The 26,147-nt window shown below is 36.9% G+C and overlaps 1 protein-coding gene across 5 annotated transcripts in view; it reads right to left on the bottom strand.

Annotated features, from left to right (window-relative positions):
- The window catches only part of vps13c (vacuolar protein sorting 13 homolog C), a 98,626-nt gene that overhangs the window by 56,637 nt on the left and 15,842 nt on the right, over window positions 1-26,147 (bottom strand). For 3 of the 5 annotated variants that reach the window (XM_015343624.2, XM_015343621.2, XM_015343622.2), the window contains exons 5-23: window positions 25,762-25,863; window positions 21,833-21,895; window positions 19,898-19,960; window positions 18,510-18,619; window positions 18,245-18,304; window positions 15,842-15,901; window positions 15,341-15,421; window positions 9,650-9,707; window positions 8,367-8,494; window positions 7,410-7,516; window positions 5,769-5,940; window positions 5,366-5,428; window positions 4,953-5,088; window positions 4,060-4,154; window positions 3,731-3,873; window positions 2,247-2,439; window positions 1,434-1,548; window positions 879-1,015; window positions 594-726 (exon numbers count right to left, since the gene is read on the bottom strand). In XM_015343624.2, coding sequence (XP_015199110.2) covers window positions 594-726; window positions 879-1,015; window positions 1,434-1,548; window positions 2,247-2,439; window positions 3,731-3,873; window positions 4,060-4,154; window positions 4,953-5,088; window positions 5,366-5,428; window positions 5,769-5,940; window positions 7,410-7,516; window positions 8,367-8,494; window positions 9,650-9,707; window positions 15,341-15,421; window positions 15,842-15,901; window positions 18,245-18,304; window positions 18,510-18,619; window positions 19,898-19,960; window positions 21,833-21,895; window positions 25,762-25,863 — 2,019 coding nt within the window. The remainder of the gene's footprint in view (window positions 1-593; window positions 727-878; window positions 1,016-1,433; window positions 1,549-2,246; window positions 2,440-3,730; window positions 3,874-4,059; window positions 4,155-4,952; window positions 5,089-5,365; window positions 5,429-5,768; window positions 5,941-7,409; window positions 7,517-8,366; window positions 8,495-9,649; window positions 9,708-15,340; window positions 15,422-15,841; window positions 15,902-18,244; window positions 18,305-18,509; window positions 18,620-19,897; window positions 19,961-21,832; window positions 21,896-25,761; window positions 25,864-26,147) is intronic. The other 2 variants (XM_015343623.2, XM_015343627.2) reach the window with 1 other exon arrangement.

The following is a 26,147-nucleotide window of genomic DNA, read 5'->3' as shown; positions in this document are numbered from 1 at the left end:
TCTCTCATTAATTATAACCAGGAATTAATCATGAACTGCCAATTACAAAGTGTTGCTCACATGGTTCTCTCTCAGGCACTCACATCTGACACCTTTTCAATATGTGCACATGTAAATCAATATTCTAGTGAGAACTTGGAAAATAAAGCAGATATCCATATGAATAAAACAAGCTACTGTAGGTACAGTATAAACTCATCACTTGTTATTGAATAGAGCAATGAAGAATGCAATGGTATATTCCATAAAGGCCTTCAAATTGCATTATAAGAGGTTAAACAAAATGTTATTTCAGAAGTGAATTAAAATCCAACAGAAGAACCAAGAGAAGGAGCTGAGCGGGCAAAACACAAAGCATTTTTATCACAGACACCCTAAACCCACACAATAGTTAAAGGGCAATGAGTGGTACTTTTAAAGCTCATTTAAAACTCCTTTAGGCTATGTTCATATTATTTTATTATTAAAAAACTGACACCGTTAAATGTCAAAGTTGAAAAATTTTAATGAACAGAACATTTTTGAGTTTTCAAGGAAATGTAGCTTTTACTCTATAGTACATGCTGAAGGAAATCAGGAGACCTTGAACATACCTGACTTGCAAAAAACAACCTGGACGCTTCTGAGCTCCAAGCTGTATCTTTCATAGGCCCTGTCCATGATTTCTTCCAGGGAGGAGAAACTTCCAGATGTCTGTTTGTAGGTTCCTTGATCTACACTGTTCAGCTGTAAATGACATTAACAGATTCACATCCCCAGTACCAGCAAGTACTGAATAATGCAAGGACAGGTGTACACAGTGGTAGGAATGGGTACATGCAGTAACTCACCAGCTTGGCATCATGATTAAAGTGCAGCAGAGAATGTTAAATGCCTACCTGCAAGCTGCCAAAATCCAGGATAATTAGATCCGATTTCTCACTGTAGAAGCCTGAACTCGGCACCAACAGCTTTGAGGGTTTTAAATCGATTCGGAGATCAAGCACCTTACGGGTTTCAATGATATGCGAGAGACCTGCGAGAGAACAATGCACAAAATTAATCCATACAATCGTGACATTAAAGAAATACAACTATGGAGAGCAAGTTGGGGTTAGTGATCTTGTCTTATCTTAAATACAGCTCATGCTAAGATTTAAAATGTAAAGCAAAGAGCTGCATTTCTCACGTATCTGTTGTTAACTCTGTTCACAAAACCTGACTTCCCCTTAACATGCATTCCGTTGAAGATAAATGTAGCAAATGTTTTTTTTTATTAGCACACAGAAACAGAAAAACAACATTTCAACCCTAATTTGTGGTGAAGTCTGGAACAGTCAAGAACCTGTGCAGGTTCATGGTCTGGCTCTTAACACAAAACAAGTAACTTCAAATACTTTGCAATACAAACAATACCAATACACACAAAACAATGATCAATTCCAATATCCCACCTGTTGCAGTCTTCTCTTTGATCTCTTCTAATTTCATCAATGTTGCAGAAGTCAGAACCTCCAGATCTACTCCTTTGTCAGTTTTGAAAAACTCTGCCAGGCTGTTCACTGTCATCTGAGAGAAAGCATATATTTATATGAACATTAATGTTGAAATACTGTAATTCTGTAAATACTGTATTATACTGTAATACTGTAAAATTAATATGCAGTCAAATATTAAAACTTGTATGAGTTCTAGAATATGATAAGAAGAAAAATAACGCTGCTACATTTCTCAGCATTTTTGTACAAACATTGTTCTGTAAAACACTTATCAGGTAAAATGATTCAGATGAGATCAGACTTTTGATTGACTGATATATACCTGTGCTCACATTGGACTATACTCACATGCAGTCAGAAACCTGCACTTCACAGCCTTTTTTGTATGGCAAAATGCAGTTTACAAACCTGAATGCCAGAGAAGACACTGAGCATCCTGTTCAATCATATATTTGTGCGGCGTTAACAGTTGATTTAAAAGATGTGCCAAATTTAACTTACTGTATGAAGTAACATGAATAAACCATTCTAAGGCTTCATAATGTATTTAATGGAAAAAAAATATATGCATTTGGTACAAGCATTAGTGACAGGTTTTGTTGTTCTTCATCTTCAATACCAATGCATTTCAGTCGGTTTGTGTGTTATCTTCCTCTTTAGGCAAACTGCCCAGCTAACACAGCAGGTAAGTGTGCAGAGACAGCACCTTCACACACCTAAGAGCTGTAAAGTACAAAGAATGTAGAACACAGTGGTTCATATATTTACAGCATCGTAGATGATCTCCACAGGTTGGGACTGGACCGTCAGCATCTGGTCAGCTGTGCTGCCCTCTGGGTTCAACTCAAACAGGATGCTAAGCAGCGAGGACTTGGAGTCGCCTACAGAGGCCACGAGGGAGGGGACGACGTCGTGCTGCTTGAGCCCTGTTACGTACCAGTGTTCCAGTTTAGCCTCCATTCTGAAAAGCAGCCCAGCACAAGCCAAAGTTAATTACACACTGGTCACTGTAGGGTTCGTCTTATCTGAGCTTCTTGCAAGACAAACAAAGGATCAAACTAGGTCAAGGGGCTTGTGAGAAGCTACAGTACGTGTAACAAGAATTTATTCTTCCTTGAAATGATACAACTCCAACCTAAATGAATTCTCATTCTTGTTTAATTATTTTTAATGAGGACAGATTCCTACTTCACAATTTGATGTTTTTATAACTCCAGGGAAACTTAATCTTGTATAGTATGCAATGTATGGTTTTAAAACAAACACCATTACTGATGCAATACAAATCCCTCTTTTTACTGCATGTCTGTTCTTTTCGCCTGCCAAGCAGCGGAACTTTTTTTGTTGCCTTCAAGTTTGAAATTACCAAAACATTGGTTAAGAATACAGTGAAAGCAGGTCAATTTACAGTCATGCTAAAGTTATGTGATTTTTTAAATTTAGCAATAATTTCAAGGCCAGTTTGTTTTGTACAAGTATTGATAAAATGGATCTAGAAACAGTTTGGAATCAAGACATAAACAACTCTAAAAATCTAACTTCATATTTCTGTTTTCAAGGTACAGTATGCATGCTTTCTCTCTTAATTTTAAATAATTAACAATTCTTTAAAACAAACAAAACAAGAATTAACATGAAATGATCAGCTGTACTAGAAAAAAAATAATATAAAGAGTTTTATTGTGATCCTATATTTATATAATTTTAGATCCTAGTTTACAATTTACAAGGTCTTCAGGTGGAGACCATGTGCATAATAAGCATAATAATGCAGATACAGCAGGACCGGCAGTTTCAGCACTCTGCATGGGCATAGACGACTGCAGAAAGATATCCGAATGCAAATAGAAGCACTTGTGTTGTATCCAAAGCAGCTATTTAATACATCATAAATTGGATGACTAATCAGACAGTATTACTTAGTATTAGTATTAGTCAGGTTTGCACTGAAATGAGATGTACAGAACGTAAGGCCCTTACAATTTGGCAAAAAAGACAGAAATGCACTTCTACCTATTGTACAGAACAGTGGAACACTGGCTCAAGTGAGTAATTAGTGGCAGACAAACACTGAACAGTAAGGTTGCTTTTCTGTGAAGCATTTCCAGGTGTGCAAGATGGCTGTTTACACAGGTGTGAAGCAACATCAGGTGGTAAGCAACAGAGGAACAGGTGAAGCTCAATTAAAGTGTTTAGTAAACAAAAAAAATGAAATTCATTTTAGCGATGCCGACTATAAAAATACAGCTTACTTGACAGCCTGAGCCCCAGGCCTCTGGGAAATGCTGGTGCTCAAATCAATCATCTGCACCTTCAGTATCTCTGGCACACCTGGCTTTTCTCGGACAGTGACCGACGTGCTGAAGAGCTTGAACATTATCACTACAGCCACATACTGCAACAAAAGAGGAACACCGCAGCAGGATCGCATCAGCAGGCCTGCCCTATGTGATTAACACTGTGTACGCACACATCTATAAAGCCTTCAAGATTACAAAGACCTATAAATTGATACAACCAAGAATCAAAAGAAACGGCTGTGTTCTCTTTTCCCTACATAAAGAAAAGACTAACTGCTTACCTGCTTGGGTAAGGAAAGATTATGGGAGCTGCCACTGTATCCGATAGCAGTGTAGAGTTTGGCCTTTTCTTCCGCAGTCATTAACTCATCAATACCTAGAGAAGCACAAAAAAATCCAAGTAAATGACACCTTTTAGCATATTTTATCTCTGCATCCATGCAACATTGATTTCCTAAAACAGTGCAAGTGACAGTGAAGGTGCTGAATGTAGAAAAAAGCACAGAAGCACTAATCTGGGTGCAGAATTAGAAGTACTACAGCTTAGCAAAAGAGCTGGACGTGCCGTTGATGTTGGACGCTGCATGGGACTTCCTCCAACAAGTATACACATGATCATTAAAAATACTGAAGACATTTTAAATTCAGTACTACATATCTTACCGTAGCCCATGGTGAAGATCGTATAAATTTGTTTCAAATGATGTTATGTTAAAATGATTGGTAAGTCAAGATAAAATTGAGTGATAAGAGTAAAAAGGGTTTATAAAGGTTACATATAAATGGTTTATAATACACAGTAGTGTTCTGTACTCTACTTGGTTAGACACACTTAATCTAATTCAATGTCCCTAACCTTATTCTATTCCACTGTTTCTTATGGGAAAATCCTTATGGGAAAATAATATTCACAAAATAATAAATGATTCTAATGGGAAAAGCTTCATTGAATTAAGCTGCATGGGCAAAGCCGACACGCTTATGGTCTCTAATTCCCATATTTCCATTGTTCTTACGGTGAAAAATTCCTTCAAAAAATGCAGTGCTGCTCTAAGTCACAACTTTCAGGTCTTAAACCCTGATGTGTATCTGGGACCCCCCTGTACCTCATTTTCTCAAGTCAAGAGAAGGGTATCTCATTCCCTATTCAAAAGAGAAGTGCAGAATGTCTTACTTTCCAGTTCTGTGGAATCCTCCTGTACTTTTTTCTTTGATTCTTTCCTTCCAAAAAACCCACTGAAGAACCCTCCTCCACTCTGCTTCTCTCCACTCTGCTTCTTTCCCACCAGCTTCTGGCCAGACCTGACCAGCTGAGGAGAAACAGGTCACCAGAGACAGACCCACAGGGCGTGACAGGGTGCCAGAAATCAAAGACATACTGAAAGACTAAATCAGACACTGGACATGCCCCTGTAAAAAAAGCTCTGACACCCTGTCTGAAAGTCTTTTGTGTCTCGGATGAATGGCAAGTCATTTCTGCTGGTATGTGCAAACCGGAGAGTTAAATCTAGAGAGATCTTTAAAGGATTGAGACTTCCTAATTTTGCTAGATAACATTCAGCTCTATAAAAAGAAATAGATACATACCTCCATTTGTGCCTGCTGACGGGCCAAGGTTATATTGAAAACATCAAGGATTCTCTCCAGGTCCTAGGATCACAAAAAAAGAAATATACATCTTAAAAATAGACTAAGTGTTAAAAAGAGCTAAATTGAAATATGCAGATTACAAAATAAGACAAATAAGACATATTTCACATTCACATACTCTTCCATCCCTATTTGAAAACTTTAGTACAAATCCCTCTTTTTGTGCAGTTTGCATAGCAAAGACAGTACTGACTGTTCTTAAATTACAATAGTGTTCTTAAAGGTGAACTGCTTTATTACAGCTGACAAATCATTAATTTTGGGAAGGAAATGCACAAGTGTAATAAATTCATAATTGGGCTATTTAATAAATTCAAGCACAGATTAACTGAGAACTCACCTGAATTTGCTTTTCTATGTCATCTTTGAGCTTGCTCTGGGTTAGCTTCATTTTGTAGACTGCTTTGTAAACCTTCAGAGTCTGCCTGTGCCTTTTGATGTGACGCCACGACCACATCTGGTTGCATCTCCTAATTTGAACCTCCAGCACACTGGTGATGCAGTAATCCCACCTGGAAATAAACATTGAGAAATGAACACTGAGCCACTGCTTGAACTGTGCAGCTCAACACTTCAAATATTTTAAATGTCAATCACTCAAGGTCTCCAAAACCCTGAAAAGTAAAAATAGAGTGGTGTGTAGTGCAAAAGGCACAAGAGGCACTCAAAAACAATTACTTTTATCTTTAACAGAAGTTCTCCAACAGTCACTAACAGGTGTAACAGGGTGGTAAATAGTCCCATATTAGCTGAAACGTTCCATATACCAAAAGTCATTCATCTCACCCTGGGTCTCATTATTCCGATTTTGTCCTGAAAAGCCTTAACAGCCATTAACGAATGATATGCATGAAAACGGTTCTTTGCACAACAACCACTAGATGGCACTCATGTGTGAAACCTATCATTACTGGCTAACAACACTTCCCCTTCTAGAAAACCAAATAATGCCATGCCTGGTTTGGCAAACCATAACCATACAATTTTTTTTACATAAAACTAGCTACTTTAAGAATTGATGGAATTAATGAGTTTTTTGTGTTGTTTTTCTTACTTTTTGTATGCAATTCATTCAAATTCAGATTTGATCTATTTTTATTACATGTAAAATAAATGTAATTTTGTAGTAACGTCTACAAAAACAATTAAGAATTAGAAAGGTTATTTGAAAACAATGGCATTAATGGATGAAACTGTACATGACATGTAAATTAAAATTCCTAAATTGATGGTGACAGGCATTCAATTCAATGCAAGTATTTGGTTCAGATAAGGATGAAATGTGTTCTTAAATGCAATACATCAAACACTACTTGCAAAGGGGTCATATTCAACTCTCAATATAATCATTGTTGAAGCTCCCAAATGAGTCAATATAATTAGACAGTTTTCCAAACATATTCATTCTGAAGGACAATTTTAATTAATTTCTAAATGGAAACATGGAACTGTCACTTCCTGAAAGAGCCAAACCATGACCTTCATATGAAAAAGACCTTCCGTGGTCAAGCACACGAAGAAATAAATCAAAAACCTTTATTTACAGTCCTTCTAGTAATTTATTAAAATTTTCTTCTACATGGGTGTGTAATTAGCAGGTTGTCAAGTACTTTTGTGCATTTGGATCTATCCAGAAAGCTTAGATGAATTTGGCCTATGAAAGGACAGCTGTAAGTTTACACTTACTGTATAAACTGTTTAAAGTTGCTGTCCAGAATGCAAATTATTGGAACCCATCAAAACCAGATTCAATTAACACATTCAATGACACATAAGACGTGGTATTTAATATTATTTCAATAGACTATTACATCAATTGTTTAACCAATGGAAGAGATTACCACATCTAACAGATGTCAGATGGATCTCAATGAATTCCATTCAGTAATATGGTCTTGAATACAATAATAAATGAACAAAGAAACTCCTTTGGTTTTTGCAACATGAACCTAGGTTTTATTAAACACTTATACTAGCTCACCATTTTTTGACGTTCCTGTGAACAGGTGCATCTGGCCTGTATTTCCTGTATGGGGCATTCTTTACCATACAGTCGATAGATTCAAGTAAGTCCACCATAGAAAGATACTGCAAAAAACATGGAACGTTAAAAACAGCCCTTTATACAATGGTATTCATAAGAGAGAATATGCAACAACAGGAGCTTGCGCATTTGTAAACGTGAGTATTTCGAAAGAAAAATATATCAAGCAAAATGCTCAAATATTTGACTGCTCACACATGGCAGTAAACATTCCCATTTCAGAAGACAGATGACTAAAAGCCGTGCCTGGCTTTCTCCAGCAAATATCAAATAAATTAAGTCACTGACATCACATGCTAAGCGCTGGATCGACAGCGAATAAATATTTCACAGGAAAAATTAAACTGTGCGTAACATCAAATCCCACGCAGTACATCTGCCAATTAAACAGAAGACAATGTCTCTCTGCAGCCAGGCGGGGGAAGTCTCACAAATCTATGGTTGAGCATAATGAAGGCAAATTGGTCCAAATATTTAAAAATGCAGTTATAAGCAGCTGAAGTATGCTCAAAATATTACAGGCATGCAGGGAAATGAATGGGTAAACATTTAAAGCAAAACCCCTGATAACTGATAACAAATATCAGTTGATATGTATATATCAATTTGTTTAATACAAAGATACATTTTTTGGCAAATGTAAAAGGAATAAGCCTGTGCTGTGGGATGAAGAGACTAACAAGGTCTTCAAAGTCCTGATACCTCACATCTGATAATAACAATAACAATAACAATAACAACAAATTATTCATATTCTTATTATTATTATTCGAGAGCACAGTAATGAAGGCAAGTCATACTGAAGCACAACTCTATATGGCCTGAAGCTTTGTTGACACTAAAAAAGCCACTAGCCTGATGATAACACATACAATAGGTTCTGGGCCTTCTTACCTGTGGCCTGGTCATTTCAATGGCAATATTCTGCACAGCCAAATCCAGACAGACCTTTGGGGACTTGAGTTCAATTTCAGCATGGGGGTCAATGCAAAGCCTTGCCGAAGCAAAAATGGGTCTGAAAACTGTATTAGAACAGAGAAAGTTTGCATTATTCTTCAAAGCCAACATTCTTTGGTTCTGACTGCTACCCCGACTCTGCAGTCATTGCAAGAGGTCTTCTGCAGTCAAACTATTTCTTGTTATGCACATAACAGTAAAATAATAATCTGAAGTCTTTCAGTTCTCTAAAACTTCTTTTAGCTGAGATTCAGGAGGCTAGGTAGGATATACAGTCTGTGGAAGTGAGCAAGGACACTGGAGGGATTTTTCCAAGAGCACTCTGCCGAGAAGGACTAAACCTGAATTAATAGCTTTCTTCCTTATTCTCTGTGTACCGACACACTGCCTCTTTAAACAAATTCAAGACCAGAAATCCAGAGACGCTGCAGAGTCGAACACACAAATGAAAGTCTCAGACATAATCAGAATCTATTTCAACATGTGCAATGCCAATCTTCAAATAAACCGTAAGGGTGCTCGCAGTTTCAACAATATTTTTCCTTTCCTTCTTACACAAACAGAATGGGGAGGTAAACAAATTCATCATCAGGGGAATTCACACATTTCATCTAGTATTACTGGTAGTACCTGTACAAATACTTAATGTTTGCTGTGCATATTAATATTTACAATAGGACTGAAGGCAAAAGGTTTCCACTGTCCCTCCTCTCCTACTTCTCAGAAATGTTCAGTATTGCAGAAATCATTTTTGCATATCAAATAGCATCAGCTTCTAATGTTTTTTTTTTGCATTGAACAAATGTTAAATTTGAGGACGATTATTTGTTGAATCTGAGTCAAAGGTAGTCATGTTACACAGGCTTGGTGTTCTCCTGCAACAGAATTAAGCTGCACAAGGCCCTTTTTGTAATTAAATGACAGAGTGTTGACCAGCAGAATTCATTGGCCACTTCACCTTCTAGACTGAGCTTTAAATGCTCGTGGGCACATCAGATAGATACTGGGTTGTTTTCTGAATGCCAAAAAAACAAATAATTGTGTGGGAGTCTGTCCCAAGATAAAAGCAGTGCACAGATAAAGAGGAGGATTTCCATGGTTTCCCTTTCAGCCTGTTTTTGCTGGCATGGAGAGCAAAGGGAATCTCATAAAATTAACAAGAGAAAAACTCTTTATCCCCATGCTAATTTATGTCTGCTTGTTCACTTCTGCTTACGTACTGTATTGATGGTCTTTGAGCTCGTCTTTTTTTGTATTGATTCCATCTTTAAGCTTCCACTGTAGAGACATAAATAGAAGGAGGTTAAGAGAAAATAATAAACAATTAACAACAAAGAAAGCAGGCAGCCTGAATGATTCAAAAGCATTTTCAGGAACCTGCAAAGTCCTGTTTAACAAAAGGTGTACATCAACCTTCAAAAAGGCTTTTTTTATGGGTTGTACTATATTTACTATAAGGTATCATGTATCTATATAATAAAATGTTTGAAATACTTTACACTGACAAGCTTGACTAAATATCTCAAAGAAATTAAGGGAAACTGATGTTTTAAATGAAATTGAGAATAAAGTGCCAATGAGAATTTAAAACCACCCACTTCTAAGATGCAAAACATTTCCAGATATTCAAATTCAGTGTCTGCACCACCCACATTTATTTAAGAAAATACATATAATATATATTTATACAAGACAAAGTATTGTGCCCAATAGCAGGGTGAGTGCTGGGGCTTCTGGTGCCTTCATGAAGTCCATCTGCTTATTTTCAATTGGCTTAAAGTATGTTTTAATTCTCAGTGCTCATTTGCTTTTCTGACAGATCCACAGGACTCAACAAACTTTAATTTTCAAACGTGGATACACCTACTCTACAGGAAACCTTACAGTTTTTGACATTTCCATGTACAAAAAGGTGTCATATTTGTACAGACGTGCATGACTGTGTCAATATGGAAAGTCTTCCAAGCTCAGCTTTTTTTAAGCGAGATAGGTCTTCATTCCCGAGACAGGAGGACCACAGATTTAAATATCCCACACAAATAAGTGAGAAAAGCAACAGGCGAGGCTTTGTTGAGCCTGGACAGGCTGGTCTGCTCGTGCTCTGCAGAGCTCAGGACACATCGCAGACTGACGGCAGCAACCAAGGACTACTGATGTTCAGTACCTATCACTATACAGAAAAAAATGTAAAGAAACCATTTTGGAGCCTTTTAGAAATAGCTGCTCCGGCGCTCGCTCACCTGTCATAATAATCTGGATTAAGCGCAGGAGTTCTCAACCTCAAGCAATTATTATTTTTATTCACAGTCTGTTTAATCAGTACAAAATGTTCAGACCTTTCAGAAGTGCAACTTAACAGCCTTACTAAATTATACAATATATGCTTACACAATTTTAAATTGAAGCAGCGCCGAAGCACATACTGTACAGCATCAACACAAAAACTGCCTTCTGTAGAAAATGAACTCAAGGAATGTACAGTAATTCAATGGTATTTGCATATTATTTCCATATCCAGATTGGGTACACATTACAAAATATAGAAACAGTTTTTTTACTACAGAAGTCTCTTGGACTTCTAAACCATGTGCTCTGTAAGCTTCCAGGTTAAATAACGTCTTAATGAACAAAAGAGTTTAAAACATTTTTTAAATGCAGAATAGATGGATAATCCTTATCGTTTCCCAGAGAGAGAGGAATACCTTGAAAGCAGCAAAAAAAATTAGGATTAAATTGATCACCCTCTTACTGGCCTTCCTGGGCCCGACAAAATAGAAAGTTAAACTCCAAAACTGCCACTGTGCATTAAAAACCACAATCAACAAAAAGTTAACATTTAGAACTTATTTTATGCCATTTTGCTTTACATACATTTTAACATTTTGCTTAATGTGAAACTGATGTAATTTTGCGAATTTTCCTATGTAGCATACTACACAAATTCAAGCAACCCTTGCTTTTTTTAAATTGCTGAATTATTCATCACCAAGATATAACGACAATAGGTACCACTACTTATGTGACAAAAGTATTTTTTTAATCCTTTATGGGAAAGCTAATTAAATCTGGGAAAGGAAGCTGGAGAGGTAGTTATTGTTAATCCAGCTCTAAAAACGAGCAGCTTGTTCGACCAGTTTCCTGTTACGTGACACTCATTTTTGTCTCTTGCACACCTCAACATATGGTTTATGTTGACTATTAATTAGGAGCCATGGCTATTAAACCTGTCAGCACAGATGAATAAGGCAACCTGATTTGCTAACCGTGTCATTTCCTCTGGTCTCACTTCCTGAACAGACACTTCCTGTATAATATTAAACAAGTCAGAGTCAGGATGCTCTTTTCTCTTATTAATGTCAACTAACTAATGTTATAGTAGCAAAAGAAAAGCTAAGCTTTTAAGCTTAAACAGTGGAAGATTAAAACGTTTTATTTACATAGAGTCTGAAGCAAAGTACTTAGATTGAACCAAGGAATTTCACTGGATTTCTTCAAACATGTATTCTTACAAAAGGTTGCACATTAAAAACTGCAATTTATGAAAATGCACAATTGACTTTAATCTATATATTTTATACTTTTGACCAGAACAAATGACAAACCACTAATTCTGATTTCAGCATTACAGACTGTTCAATTCTATTTCTTGTTAATCTGCAAATTAAGCAGCATGTTGAACTCTATTTTCTGTTAGATGTACATCTGCCTTTAATGCAAATCATTGCAATGCTGCAACTTTTTTTCAAGATAAAGGAAATGGTCCCACACCATCAATCTTAATTATTCGCAGCAAACCAAGCACCATACATAGCAAATATGTGAGCAGGCTCTTTCACTACTGCAAAAATAAGATAAAATAAAGATAAAATAAAATAAGATCACTTTATTGGCCATACACAATTTCTTGTATTAGGAATTTGTCTTTTGCAAAAATGGGGACATTAGCAAATCACTTTGACCACATATAAAAATGTGATTTAGGTTTTGTGTTTTTTGTGAAAGCACAGAAGGGTAGTAATAAGGATTCGATAATGTCCTTCCCTTCATGATGATCTGACCAGATTCTTAGAAGGGATTTGTAAATCAGAAATTATTTAGAAAACAACATTTTTTGAGAAACAAAATGAAATGTTATTATATTGCATTACCTGTCTGAACTGTTTTCTATTTTTCATTTCATTTTTTCTCCACAAAAGAGAAACAGTAATAACATATATCCATCTGATGCCCATTGTTGTTCTGAGGGAACTTATCTGTTATAAATGACATACGTACAGTAGGTGGCCTATGACATAGTGTGCCAACTGAAAACAGATCAGCCTGTTGATCCCATCTGCTAAATGCAATTAAACATCTCCTCAGCGTCTTCTAAGAGCCACCAGCAAGCAGTTCAACCAGCTCCTGAGCTGATTCATGCCTTCCTCCTGAGGCCTCTGTCCCATCTTAAGTGCACTGAGAGAGCTCAGATCAACGTTCTCATTGGAGAGGTAAGATGCTTGCCAGAATCACTCATTCATAAAAAAGGCCAGGAATACACCAAGATAAGCATCCAAGTGTGGGAGTCCATTCTCAAATAGGCCAGAAACAAAGAACACTAATGAGCTTTACCCTTACAGTCCTTAAGTCCTCCACATAAAATTAAACATGCATATAAGCACACCACACAAATTTAGATCAACAGCCCTCATAGCACTGGTGATACAACTAAACAGTGAGCCAGTGTTGGGGACCGTGTAGGGACTGACAAAGGTGCTCAGGTAGAAGATGCTGTCTTTTGGTTTTATAGAATGTCTTTCGGTGGAGTGGGAGCAATTATTTGATTAACTGCAAATAAAAAGTAAAGAGCAAAATGTCTGTGGAGACTACGTACTCTTTAAAAAGATATTATGCAATGATGATATAAATCACCGTCAATTCATGGACAAAGCAACTCGCGGTTCACTGAAACTTCCTATCTTGTTTGCTGCTGCTATGAAATCCTAGGCAGGAGTGGAAGGTACCAGTCAGATCTGGTACGTGCTCATACAGCACACTTCCTTCTGTCTCTGTCAACTTCAATGCTACTCCACAATAAAGCACTGTATCCGAGGCCTTTGAAGACAGGCAAGCTGATCAAATTAAAGAGATATAAAGCTGATCTGTTAGGTAACCAAGACTGGGTAAACATCCTGACAGAGGATGTTTGTGTTGTGAGATTTTGATGATTTCAACAGCCTGTTCCAGAAACCTGATTTTCTTCACCAGACGTGCAACTGATTAAAGTGATTTCTCCACTTTCCAGCACCACAAAAGAGCTTATATCAGCTTCTGATCCATGACACTGAGCATCATCCCTCCACTGAGTGTCATGTTTGTTTACACTTCTTCTTGGGTAATGGGTTATTTTTAATTTAAAAAAAAAAAACAATTACCTGCTCCAGAGGTAGATTTCGCAACTGCTTTCAACTCACCACAGGGCCAAAAAAAAACAGGTACTACTGTAGCTCTAGTTAACACACTAAAATAACAGAGCACTAATTTTAAAATGGGTTTGTTTTTGACCGCTTCTTTACATTTCATGTTCAACATGATCTTTAATTTTGAAACCAACTTTCTGCGTGTCATTCGTTCATCCAGAGATAAAGAGAAAATAAATCACTCTCGAGGATTTCTTTTTTGTTAAATAGCTGAAAATTAATAATAAACATTAAAACTTTAAAAAAAAAACAAAATGCTGGTTACCCTGCATTTTAAACTTAAAACACATGGCCACGGTGCTGGTTAAAATGCTTACACTATCTATAGGCAGGTAGGTTAGGTCCCCTTTTCAGGCCATCAAGGCCCAAGGGGATTGGGGGGCAAGGGCCACCATTGTTCTCAACCATCCGACACTGGAGGTGGAGGTGATGTGGTCAGCATCACGCTCCGGCCAGCCTATTACCCCCGAAGGGTTAAACCTGGGATTGAACCCAGGACCTTCCGGTCAGGAGCCAGACCCCCTTGCCATCGGAGCTACTGTACCACGGCTCCCACACTATATGTACTGAAACAAAATATAAAGACCTAACACAAACTCTGAGTGAGATTATAGAACAGTTTCCTGTGGTTTCTTCAGATCCTCTTTGGTAAACACACAAAAAAAAAAACTTTATATTTACCTGAAAGGAAGTTTTCTGTTAAGAAAGGTTTGTTTACTTATACAAAGTGTTTAATGTTTTAAAGGAACTATTGAACACAAAACTGCAGTCCTTTTTAACACCTACTTGGGGAACACTATGAAACAGTACATTTGCTTTTCGTCACAATATTGGCAGTTAACAAGCAACGTTCTGCTTTGATGGACCTAAAATTACTGAAAAACAATAATAAAACTGTCTTCTGTATATTACTGAGAATTCCTTCTATTAAAACTGTCAACACTAAAAGTTCTAGCTCAAGAAAAGATGCTATTCAGACCTCATTAGTCACAAAATCTGCACAGACAAGCACAGGGCAGCTTTTTTCATTTTATGCTTGAAAACAAAGCTTAACAGTTTGAATACGTTTGTACTTTTGATGTTTCAGGCACAAATAAAGGAAACAATAAGAAATATCAAACCAACTTATCAGAGCTTTAAATAATACTTTCCTACTTCTCTTCCCAAAACCTCGTAACCTCTTTTTCACCCATGAAAGATGCATATACTGTAATCCTGATAAAAACAACTCCACCTGCCATTAGCTGAGGAGCAAATCCTAAATAATTAATAATAATGTAATCATTATTATTATTATTATTATTATTACAATGTATACTATTCATGCAGCCATGGCTATTTATTACACAGGATACCGTCAAGATATACAAAAGTTATGTAATTAATTTCCCTGTGTATTAACATAAAACAAAAATCAAAAACTAACAAAAATTAGAAACCAATTATGAAGGTTACCAATATATTGTCCCAGGATCCTCGGTAGAATATCTGGCTGTTAACATTCCAGTAGGCACACAGGCTTTCCAAACGGACCAGCTAGAAGACCAAGTTTAAAAGATCAGAAAATCATCCATTCTGTATTTGTCCATTCACAGTATTTTTAGCACCCCAGGGCATTTTCACATTGTAATTTTCACAAGATCACATAGAAGGACAATTAGCTCAAGGCACGATACATGAGCAGAACAGAGGATGATTCATGGCAGCAAAGAGGAACAGAAAGACAAAGACAGGCACTACAGAAAGCTAAAGAGACATTTCCTGGACAAGAAACAGAAGATCAAAAGCTAAAAAATAAATCACTGAAATACCAAGAATACGTGGAATGTAGAAACTATTTTTTTTCTTTTGTTTAATAAGTTCTGCAGTTCGTGGTGGCATACTGTATGGTGCATTAGAAGAAATGCAACACACTTCACTGTTAAGTATAATTTGTACGGTTGGATTTAGTATTACCTTATAGATGATCTTGACTGTTTCATTTAGTATGCACGGCTTCCAATTCTCATCCGAGGTCTACAAAAGAAAAACAATCACATCCTTCTCGTCAGTCTTCAGACGTGTCAGACTTGATCACGTTCGCATTTTCATTGCCCTTTTTACTTTATAAGGTGTCTCATCATTTGTGTTTTTTAAACTGCAATGAGACATGAGCACAAAAACCTATGTTCAATAAATGTTGCCTGGAGAGTTTTTTGTGCGTGAAAGGCTCATGCACCTTCATTATAAACAAGCCACATACAGATGACACTGTGGAACATAAACCCATTAAGCCATCACAATATTAATGGGCCATTGCGGATATATTTTTAGTCACAAAATGTTAAAATAAGCAACATAACCTACTGAAATATGTATAATACTTCTAAAAAATCCAGATATTTCTCCTACTTAAGTCTGAAAAGAGGTTTTATACCAATGATGTTAAACACTCGGTAAAGCAGAAAAGGTTTTGAGAGCACAGCATTTACTGAAGACTCCCAGTGTTTGCTGATTCAGAAAACAGTGACTGAATTGGATCTTTTTCGCTTTGATCCAAGTAGGCTCTGAGTGCTGCACGCTAATTAAAGCCTTCGACCTGCGTATTAGTGTGACAGGTCTTCAAAGAGGACATGGTGTTCTCTCAATCAATGGAAAAATTCATCACAGAAAATACAAGGAGGAAATTTCCCTGCCTCTTTGCAATGCAAATATGCAGTCCATCCAAAGCTAATCTAACATTTCTTATTTGGTTTTGAATTATATATACACACACTTCAGGTTTCTACAGCAAGGGAGCAAAACTCATCTGTGTTTTTACATTGCTTTTTTATTTCTCCCCATAAATGATAACTGCATCAAACCTTTTCACATATGTTTTACCACCAAAATGAAAGAACATCATGGTCCTCGGGAGGAAAGAGGTATGGCAAAACATATTTAAACTGTGGTTTCCTTTCAAGACCAGCATTATTGTGGTATAGCTTTCATACCCCTATTTAATGCTGAACCTATGCAAAACAGCAGAGAAACAACACATTTGTTTTTAATTTGGTTTTATTTCTCTATAGTCACACTGCTTGTGCAAGGTGCACTAGAAAAAAAAAGTTATTGAATCGTCTTGAGCATTCACCTGGAAGGTGGCAAGGGAAATTGCACCAGCACCACACAGACGGACAGCTCGAGCTGGAACATAAACCAGGGCTCTGAAGCTGTGAGTTACTGTCTCTGTGCCCCACTCTGTGCCTCAGTGGGTGTTCCCTGTCTTCTCCATAAGGAACAATATGTTGGAATAATGCCTTCCATAAGACAAGGATAATTGCACAAGAGTGAAGGTTCTAATTCCACAATTAAAGCAGGACAGAGAAGAGCAACACTCATTGCACTCATTGTGCTGTGAGGACCTCAATTGTAACCACTAAACCACACGAACTAACACCATCCATTTATTTTAACTAATCTGCAATGATTTACTTTCGCTTCTATTTTTTATTTAACATAAACCACACTTTTCAATTCATGTAAACCAGCTAAGCAGACAGTTCATTCCTCATTGCTTAGTACAGTAGGTTCTTGATCTCCAGTCAACCTACAAAGGTTTTCCCGAGACTGAGGAAGCAACCTGCACCCAGATAAGACTATCGAGATGCTGTGACGGCAAGTTATGACTCTAAGGGCTGCAGAGATTCTGAGAAGAAATAACTGTGCTGCCTTTTCAGCGCCAACATCTCCCATGAATGAGTCAGACTAGCCCATGTTTGTACGTCCAGAGCAAACAAGGCACAGTACAGTAGCTGACCTCATCCTCTCATCACTCGCCTTGCACACTAGTGATGAGGTGCCGTTTCTGTTCAGTAAACTGGAAAATGGGTTTCACATTCAGTCCCACGATCACAAGACATGACGTACAGCACATTGATATTTACCTAACATTAATGATATTGTCTCTTCAATCAAACAAAAATGTACCCAGATCCGCATAAGTAAACAAAACATTCACATTTTCTGAAGTTGAACAGAAAATAACTATGCAAAATGAAATGTGTTTCAAAGGCTGACAGTGAAGTACTGACACATTGGTAATTTTTATTTTTCTGTATTAACGGTATGCTGTTCTGCTGTAAGAAAATAGTCCTTTAACTTTAGCAGCACAGGACATCTAATGAAAACTTAGAAATAATGCAGTAAACCAACAATTTCCTTAACTTCAGCTGTATACACCCAGTGCAATCCATCACTTTACAAGGAAAAGGTGTCTTTACAAAATGAGGCAGGTCACTCTATCCCTGCCAAAACCAGTTAATCTCTCCAAAGAAAATCTACCATACCGTACCACTCTGCCATATACAGTACCATTCCACTGTATATATTATACAGTACCTGTAAGCTGAGCTCTCCAAGAGTGACACCCATAGAGATAGGCCGGTTTGGATCAGAAATCTGTGAATAAAACCAGAAAATACATAATTTGTGCCATCTTAATGGTTTTGAATAGACACACGTGGCAAACATGACTAGGACTTATGATACTCAAGATTACAAAACACAATTTTATTCTGCTTAAATTACAATGTTTGAAAAACAGATAACCAGCTAGTGCATTTCAAGAACCTTTCAGAGCTCAAAAACTGAAAAAGACACTTACATCATCTTCATATCGGATATGAATGCTGGTTATTTTGACCTGCAGGTTTTTGATGATTTGTGTTGCTAGCTTTTCAGCAAATGTGTCCTTCTTTTCATCTTTGGATTTATCTGGAATTAAAGGACACATTCATTCATGTAGCTCAGACACTGACCATTGGAGTATGAAACAATTTCACTTTAAGCTCATGCCCCCAAAATACCCTTTTTCTTTGCCATTGAGTAGTACGATGTCAATATTAACTTTGATTTAACACTTTTTAACAGTATTGATGGAAAAGATAGTACAGAGATAACAGAAGGAATAGACAGAAAGACATAAAACAGTTCAACACTTTAGAATTCCAACATCTTTGCATCTTTGCCCCAGCGGTTCTGCAAAATTGGCTAAATGGCCAACTGTTAGGGTTAGTAGTAGTCAAAGATCTCTCAGGTTTCTAAAAACCTGCAGATTCCGCAACATACCAAAGACCCACAGGCCTGTCGTGGAACAGGCAAGAGGTGCAATGCTCCTCCAGTTCGTGCTTACTCTCGACAGGTGTTGCTGAGCGTGGCGTGCCATACGGAGGCAGGCATGTTTATGTACCCATATATCAGGGGTTTCACCCAAGAGCTAAGCAGGGTTATTCAATGTCATATTAAACAACATTTTGTAAAAACACACTAATCACCATTCAAAAATCATGGGATGGGAGGATACTTTTTGAAATTTGAGATTGTCCTGAGGTTTCTAATTGTAAAAGGGAATTATGCTCCATAAAAATGACAGGGATTATCTTTTACTGTTTTAGCCAAACAATAGTGTGAAAATAATGTGACGCTTAAGTTAAGGAGTAGGCAAATACCTCTGTGGGTCATCAATATAAACTTTCATATCAAAGAAACTATTAGGAGTAAACTAAAATTTCATATTTTCCCACAAAATTGCTTTTACTATCACTGCGCAGATGTTTATTCAGAACACAGATGTATGGTGGCATTGTCTCGTTGAACCAATACGGTAAGACCCAGCCCTAAACCAATAGTTTATTAATATCTTAAAAGATCAGGACAGAAATCTGATATGCAGCTGATGTCAATGCTGTATTAAAGGCTTCCTTTTAATACAAGTATCAAAAAGCAGTAGGAGTGTCAATATAGGTCTGTAGAAAGATGATATACCACAGAAACAAAGAATATTGGGTCATATTGGGCAGTTCAGTACATCAAATAAATTCAAGTCCTCTTTTTATTTACTGCTTTGTTCACCCAGTTACTACAGTCCACTTTCCTGTTAAACGAACACTAACTTTAATGAATGTTAAATTCATTAAGAAGAGACAGTCACTGCGTGGAACAAGTCTCCTAGCAGAAGTTCCAAGTGAAATGACGAGCATCACACATACCTACCTTGCTTGTGATCATGTCGCTTAGATTTCTTAAAGTGTTTTTTATACTTTTTATGCTTACGTCCTTTTATCATTTATTGCAAGCATTAAAAAAGAAAATAAATGTTAGTAAAGAAAAACATCTAAAGCACAACAGAACAGAACATAATTCAGAGTAGCACACAACAGAAACGGTTATTAAAATCACATAAAATGTTCTCTAACAGCAATCTGATGAAGAACAAATTCCCAACATTCCACAACACACCAAAATTAGAGTAAAAACTATTAACTATGCAGCTAATTAGAAAAAGAGACCATGTTCTTAAGGATGGAAAATATGACAGCTGTTTTATTTAATCACTGCTCATTCTTAAATTTACGAAAACTGAATAGATCTGTTTTGCACCTTTTATTATTACTATAAAGGTAAACCACAAGAAAATGTATTCATATTATTCTAAATCTATTAAGGTTAGACAGGTTTCTGGCTGTTTGGTTATGCTTATACACAGTCATGATCATGATAGGTCTGACTTGTTAAATAATAACTTTTAACAGATTAAAGGCTTAAATAACACCATGACCAAATATAAATGTTTGTTCTTCTTGATCATGGTGGGGCACGCATAATAAATGTTTATTGAACTCTTTTCCCAGTAGACAGTAGTAGTCTAATATCCATCCTCATCACTGCATGATAACAGCTATCTGATGATACTGAATCTATAAAATATAAGAACCAAAAAGTTCTCAAACTATTCTTGACCTTCGGGATTTCTGCATTAAAACATATTTTTAATACGCAACTGGAATTACTTCTGAATTAAACCACAAATTAAAAAAAAAAATCCAATGCAGGTCTGTGCCAGGACGACCAAGATATATCATGATGTATAATTATAATATACGTCATAACAAAAGATTGTTATAATTGTTATAATTGTATAATCAACATGCAGTTCTACTCCTTATTAAAGCGAGTCCTCAAGACAAAAATGCAGACGAGGAAAAGAAGATTTATAATGTGTGCCAGCAATCCGCACTCTATCCTTCTTGCCTTCATTTCCACACTCCTCTGTAATTGGCTGTGTTGTGCGGCTCTGTTTGGATCATCCTACCATTTACAAAATCAACTATACAATCTGAAGTCAAAAAAACAATGGTGGCTGCAATCATGGTAGAGTGTAAAATTGACAGAAAGATTGCCAGATTTCATGACAAAAAAATCCCTTTGTCGAGGAGCAATTCATTCATCATTCCCAATCAACATTAGTCCTAGTCCTATTTAAAAGAAACTTTCTAAAAATAAAAAATATGTCACAAAAGACAAATCCAATTCCTAGGTTTTTGATCATGGTAGAAATAATACAACTGTTACTGAACACAAGAAACAAGTCGTATTCATGTAAAACAACGAGAGTTACTCAGAACAGCATGGTGAGACGCCTTGCAAAAGTCATTTTTGTACTGATTGGAAGACTGGAAAAAAATGGTCACATGTGGAAGGAATTTAAAAAAATTAAGGCTCTTCACAATCCGTGCAGGTTTTAAGATGCAAAGGAACAAGGTTTATTCCATGCTGAAAAGAGAAGAAACAAAACCTAAAGAAGGCTCCACAGCCAAAATGTTGTGTTTCTTTTCAGCATGGAATAAACTTTACTTGTTCATTTGCAGCCTATGCATGCTGCTGATGCAGCTACAGTACCTGCAGGTATTAAGATGCATTTATTCCCCTAAATGTTTTCACTTAACTACAGGGTGTAAATTTGGATAATTGACTTTCTTAATAAATACCAGTTTTTTAAGACAACATATACCAAAAATCCGTTCTTCACCAAAAGGTGGTGCAAAAATAAAAAAATAGCAGGCTTTTGCAAGTCCTTAATGCTATTATTAGTAGCATTACTAACCAAAGAACCTTTGATGACAACTGGCCAGTTTTTTTTGTACCTACCATGCTTTGGTTCCTTGTACACATAGCTCTCCAGATTGAATAAGAAGTCTCCTGACTGAGAGCCTTCATCCAACGTTGGCAAAAAGCAAATAGCAAAACATCATACTAAATTATTAAGCCATTAAGATTTTTAAAGGAACAGAGCAATGCAAAATACTCACAAAGCTGCAATCACTGTGAACACTAGGTTCTTTAGTCAAAAATAGGAAAATGGTGCATAATAACCTACAAATATGGATTTTACTACTGCCTATTCAGCCAAAAATTCTACTAAAATGTATATAAATGGAATGCTGCGTGATCAGAAATAAACACTTAAAACATTTACTGCACTCAGACAATGACTGCGATGGCGTTTGGTGTGCCAACACATACTGTATGATAACTAATGAGAATATGGCATGTGTAAAATACATTTCTCAGGGACTGAAGGACTGTTTTGTTCTTTCACAATGAGCACACGTCATGAAGGAAATTTTGCTTCTTCCTGACTGAAAACACCACAGAGGTAGAAGTAAATTAAATTAGAGGGCTAAAGGGCAGCAGTAATGATTTCCAAACAAAAACAGCAGTTCTGAATTTCTTTACAGCACATAAGTGGAATGCTTACTGTATGGAATATGGAAGTTAGTACACTAACAAAACTTGGAACAAAATAAGGACCATTTCAAGTCTACGAGGATGTCTCATAGAATAGTCTCTCTAACAAAACATGGACTTAACTTGTCAAGGATATGTGGAAGTCTGTGTCACACAATGCATTTTCAGAGCTCATGATACTACAGATGTAAAAGATCATGTTTAGGAGAAAAAAAATGACCCACAGTTCCCCTTTTCCTGCCTTCAGTTGACTTTAAACCTGGATGCCTTCCACAGTGAAACTATCCTTTACTGAAGTTCATCATGCAAATAAGAACAATGCCAAAAACACTGAGAGACACTTAAAATATAACATATGAGTATCTGAATCAATATTAATTATATTGAAAACAAACTAACCTTTTGATAATATGTATGCAGTAACTTGATGTGAGTAAAGAAAAACACTTAAAACACAGCATTGAATGGAAATGAAAGTCCCACCACATTAAACGTGGAAGTACTTCAAGAATTATTTATATCATTTTTTTTTTAAGTTAACCGTATCTCTGTTTTTTATTTATGCTTAGTGTGCAGCAACAAATCCTGAGGAACAGGCTGAGGATTAAACTGATGAAATGAGCATGAGCTAATAAGCATGAGTAATGAGCATGAGATCATTACTGGAAAATGTTTAATCTGATGAAAGTCTTTGCTGCAAACTCACACCTCTACAGTGATTCCCCTAAAACCTGTGGAGTTTTCCTATACTGTATCAGACACTCTATGCTGCAAGTATGGTTTGTTATGATGATTTAAGGTTAAGATTCCCATGATTTATAATAAATTACCTTCTGAACCTTAGCCCATTTTTTTTTTTACAAATGCAGAAAGGAAGTAGAGGGGAAGTTCAACTTTGAAAGTCTTTTATGTCATGAAAACCTGTTTCAAGACATCCTGTTTATTCTAGTTGAATAAACAGCACGTTTGGCTGACTGACATGTCTTTTACAGATCAGACCCTTTTCAGAGTTTACATTAAACACACGGAAATGTTGTTTCCAATAAGAAGTTCCAATTTCTTGTAACCCAGCGTCCAGTCATTAAGTAATTAATATTACATTTAAGTAAAAAACATTGTTTGCATCTCCTATCCCTATTCTTTAGTGCTGTCAACAAGAATAAAGTTGCTGTGAATCCAGGATACAGTTAATCTAGATGGATTTATTGTGTGTTAGATAATAAAAACATTAGTGTTTAATGAAATACATCAGTGAAAAGGAACAGCATAATCAAATCTAAAATGATTAACACAGAGTCAAGGTTTTTTGATATTACAAGTGTCAGAGTCCGACAGTACAGACATAAGTATTATTAAAATTATAATAATTTATAAGCAGCAAGGAGAAGGGAATTCTGGTAAATTGATAAGAGGGATGAAACACAAACAGCCTTTATTGTTTCATTACCTGCTTCTGCTGTCAGTCCAATTACAAATGATGGTTTATTAATACCCTTGTTTTTTAGAAGCTGAACAACTGGCCAGTTTTTTTTGTGTTGTTTTTCACACATTTGCTGACCGTAACAATAAACATGACCAGATGGCAAGAGTCTAACAACATCCTGTCCCTTTATGTTTACATGAGTACCTCTCGGTCACCTGTAGACAGCAAGGTGAAAGGGCATGCACAATTTATCTCTCAATAAAAAAAAAAAATCAAACAAACAATGCCTTGTTCTTGCAATCCAGCAGTGGTTATTACTATACAGGCATATACCCCTACTTTAATTGTTTCTGTCGGGTCAGATTCAAATCAAATGTTACCAATGCCCTGTGATGGAGACTGGGTGCAATAAATCTTGCTCCTGACGTCTTTGCTGTTGAAGATCTCACAGCACAGTTCATGAGACTAATGGTGTTAGTGGTGTACCAGCTAAGTTCCACTCTGAGCTTGTACGCTGTGGCCTAAGGATCTTCCTCAATTTAAATGAACTGAACACTGAAAGTTCATTGAATCATTGAATCAATTGCCCATTTGTCTGCTTTGCTTCTCCTATGTGGGTGCTAAGATAAGATCATTTTATTAGCCATATACAATCTCTTGCATTAGGAATTTATCTTTTCGCATACCCCAGCTTGCTCTCCATGAGATACAGACACACAGACAGGGAGAGAAGCTTGGGGTCAGAGCGCAGGGTCAGCCATTGTACAGCGCCCCTGGAGCAGTTGGGGTTAAGGGCCTTGCTCAGGAGCCCAACAGAGTAGGATTCCTCTGCCGGCCGTGGGATTTGAACCGGCAACCTTCCAGCCACAGGCGCAGATCCTGAGCCACAGTGCCACCGCTCCGCCCCCAACACGTGCACGTCACTACACGTCAGGTGTGGAAGAAGTGCATCTTTCATAGGTAACATTCAGTCATCCTTTGGGATGAAAAGTGCCACACATACACAAGCACTACCCATTACAAATGCAATTGCTTACAGAAAACTGGAACCAAAATGAAAGCCATTTCAGTGTAACATGCCATTACATCAATTAGTGCACAGTGCCGTTTTCAGCTAAGAGTTGTCAAAGCTGATTACATGACATCCAGATTTTCAGACTACTATGAAAGACTTACGGTAGGTGTTTGTGTTAAAAAAAATACTGCAACCACTGGAATCAGTCTGGAGAAGAGCAACCAAATACCTTCCAGGGTTTAAGGAAACGTCCTACTCTGACAAGCTGAAAGAACTGATCCTTTTAAGTCTTGAACAGAGAACACTACAAGGGGACACAATACAAACAGTAAAAATCCAAAGACATTTGAAATACAGTGAAACCTGAAACAGAGGACACAAGAAGAAAAAACATGAAATTGCATTAAAAAAACACTAAAAGGGATGTAGGATAATGGAACAAGGAACCCAGCCATGTTTATGTATCTAATAACCTGATTTCTTTCAAGAAATAGATTAGATCATTGGTTCTGTTAACTACTCACAAAAACAAATGATAGATAACGGAGTTTTCTTTTGCGCTTAATATTTTGTATGCATTTAAAATTAGGGTATAATTGAATTACAAAAAGCAAAGACAGAAACCATAAAGAAGAAGGATACATTCTTAAATGAAGAGGTAGTGGTAAAGCATGCCCCAGTAAGTCACACTTAGTTTTTTGCAAGATGAAGACACATTTCTGAGTAACTCTGGGTAATGCGTGTTGCCACACAACCAGTGGTGATGAATGAACATCACAGACATGGAAAGGCGCAGGACAGAAGATGGAACAGGTTGAGCTGAGAAAGACTCGGATCTTAAGCACAAAGACATCTGCATTCACTGTCACTTCCAGAGCGTCGAGCAAATACCTTTCTGTGCTGCAGCCAGCAGGGCCTCTTCAATCCGAAGCAATTCTTTCTGTTTGGCCTCTTGTGTGTACTTTTCCTCCTTAGCTGCATCATACTTAACGGCTATGAAAAAAACAGAAACCTGTTACAGATATACTAAACCTAGCAAGTGTTCCAGAGGGCCTTCCCAGGTTGCCATTTAATGGCTGAATGGAAGTTCTTAAGGAGAAATCATAAAGAGCTACTGTAAGAGTCCTACATCTTAATAATATACTTGCATCGATGTATATAAATGGCATGGGATTCTTCATGGAACCTAAGAAACTCAGATTAACCGATTCACCTTAAACAGGAGTTTATCTGGAGCCTACAGTGATGAGGCATTTTACTAAGGGCAGCTGTGACGC

Source organism: Lepisosteus oculatus, chromosome 5, assembly GCF_040954835.1.
Source record: "Lepisosteus oculatus isolate fLepOcu1 chromosome 5, fLepOcu1.hap2, whole genome shotgun sequence".
Classification (NCBI taxonomy): Eukaryota; Metazoa; Chordata; class Actinopteri; order Semionotiformes; family Lepisosteidae; genus Lepisosteus; species Lepisosteus oculatus.
Note: the sequence above shows the minus strand (reverse complement) of the source record. Positions and strands in the feature narration are given on the sequence as shown.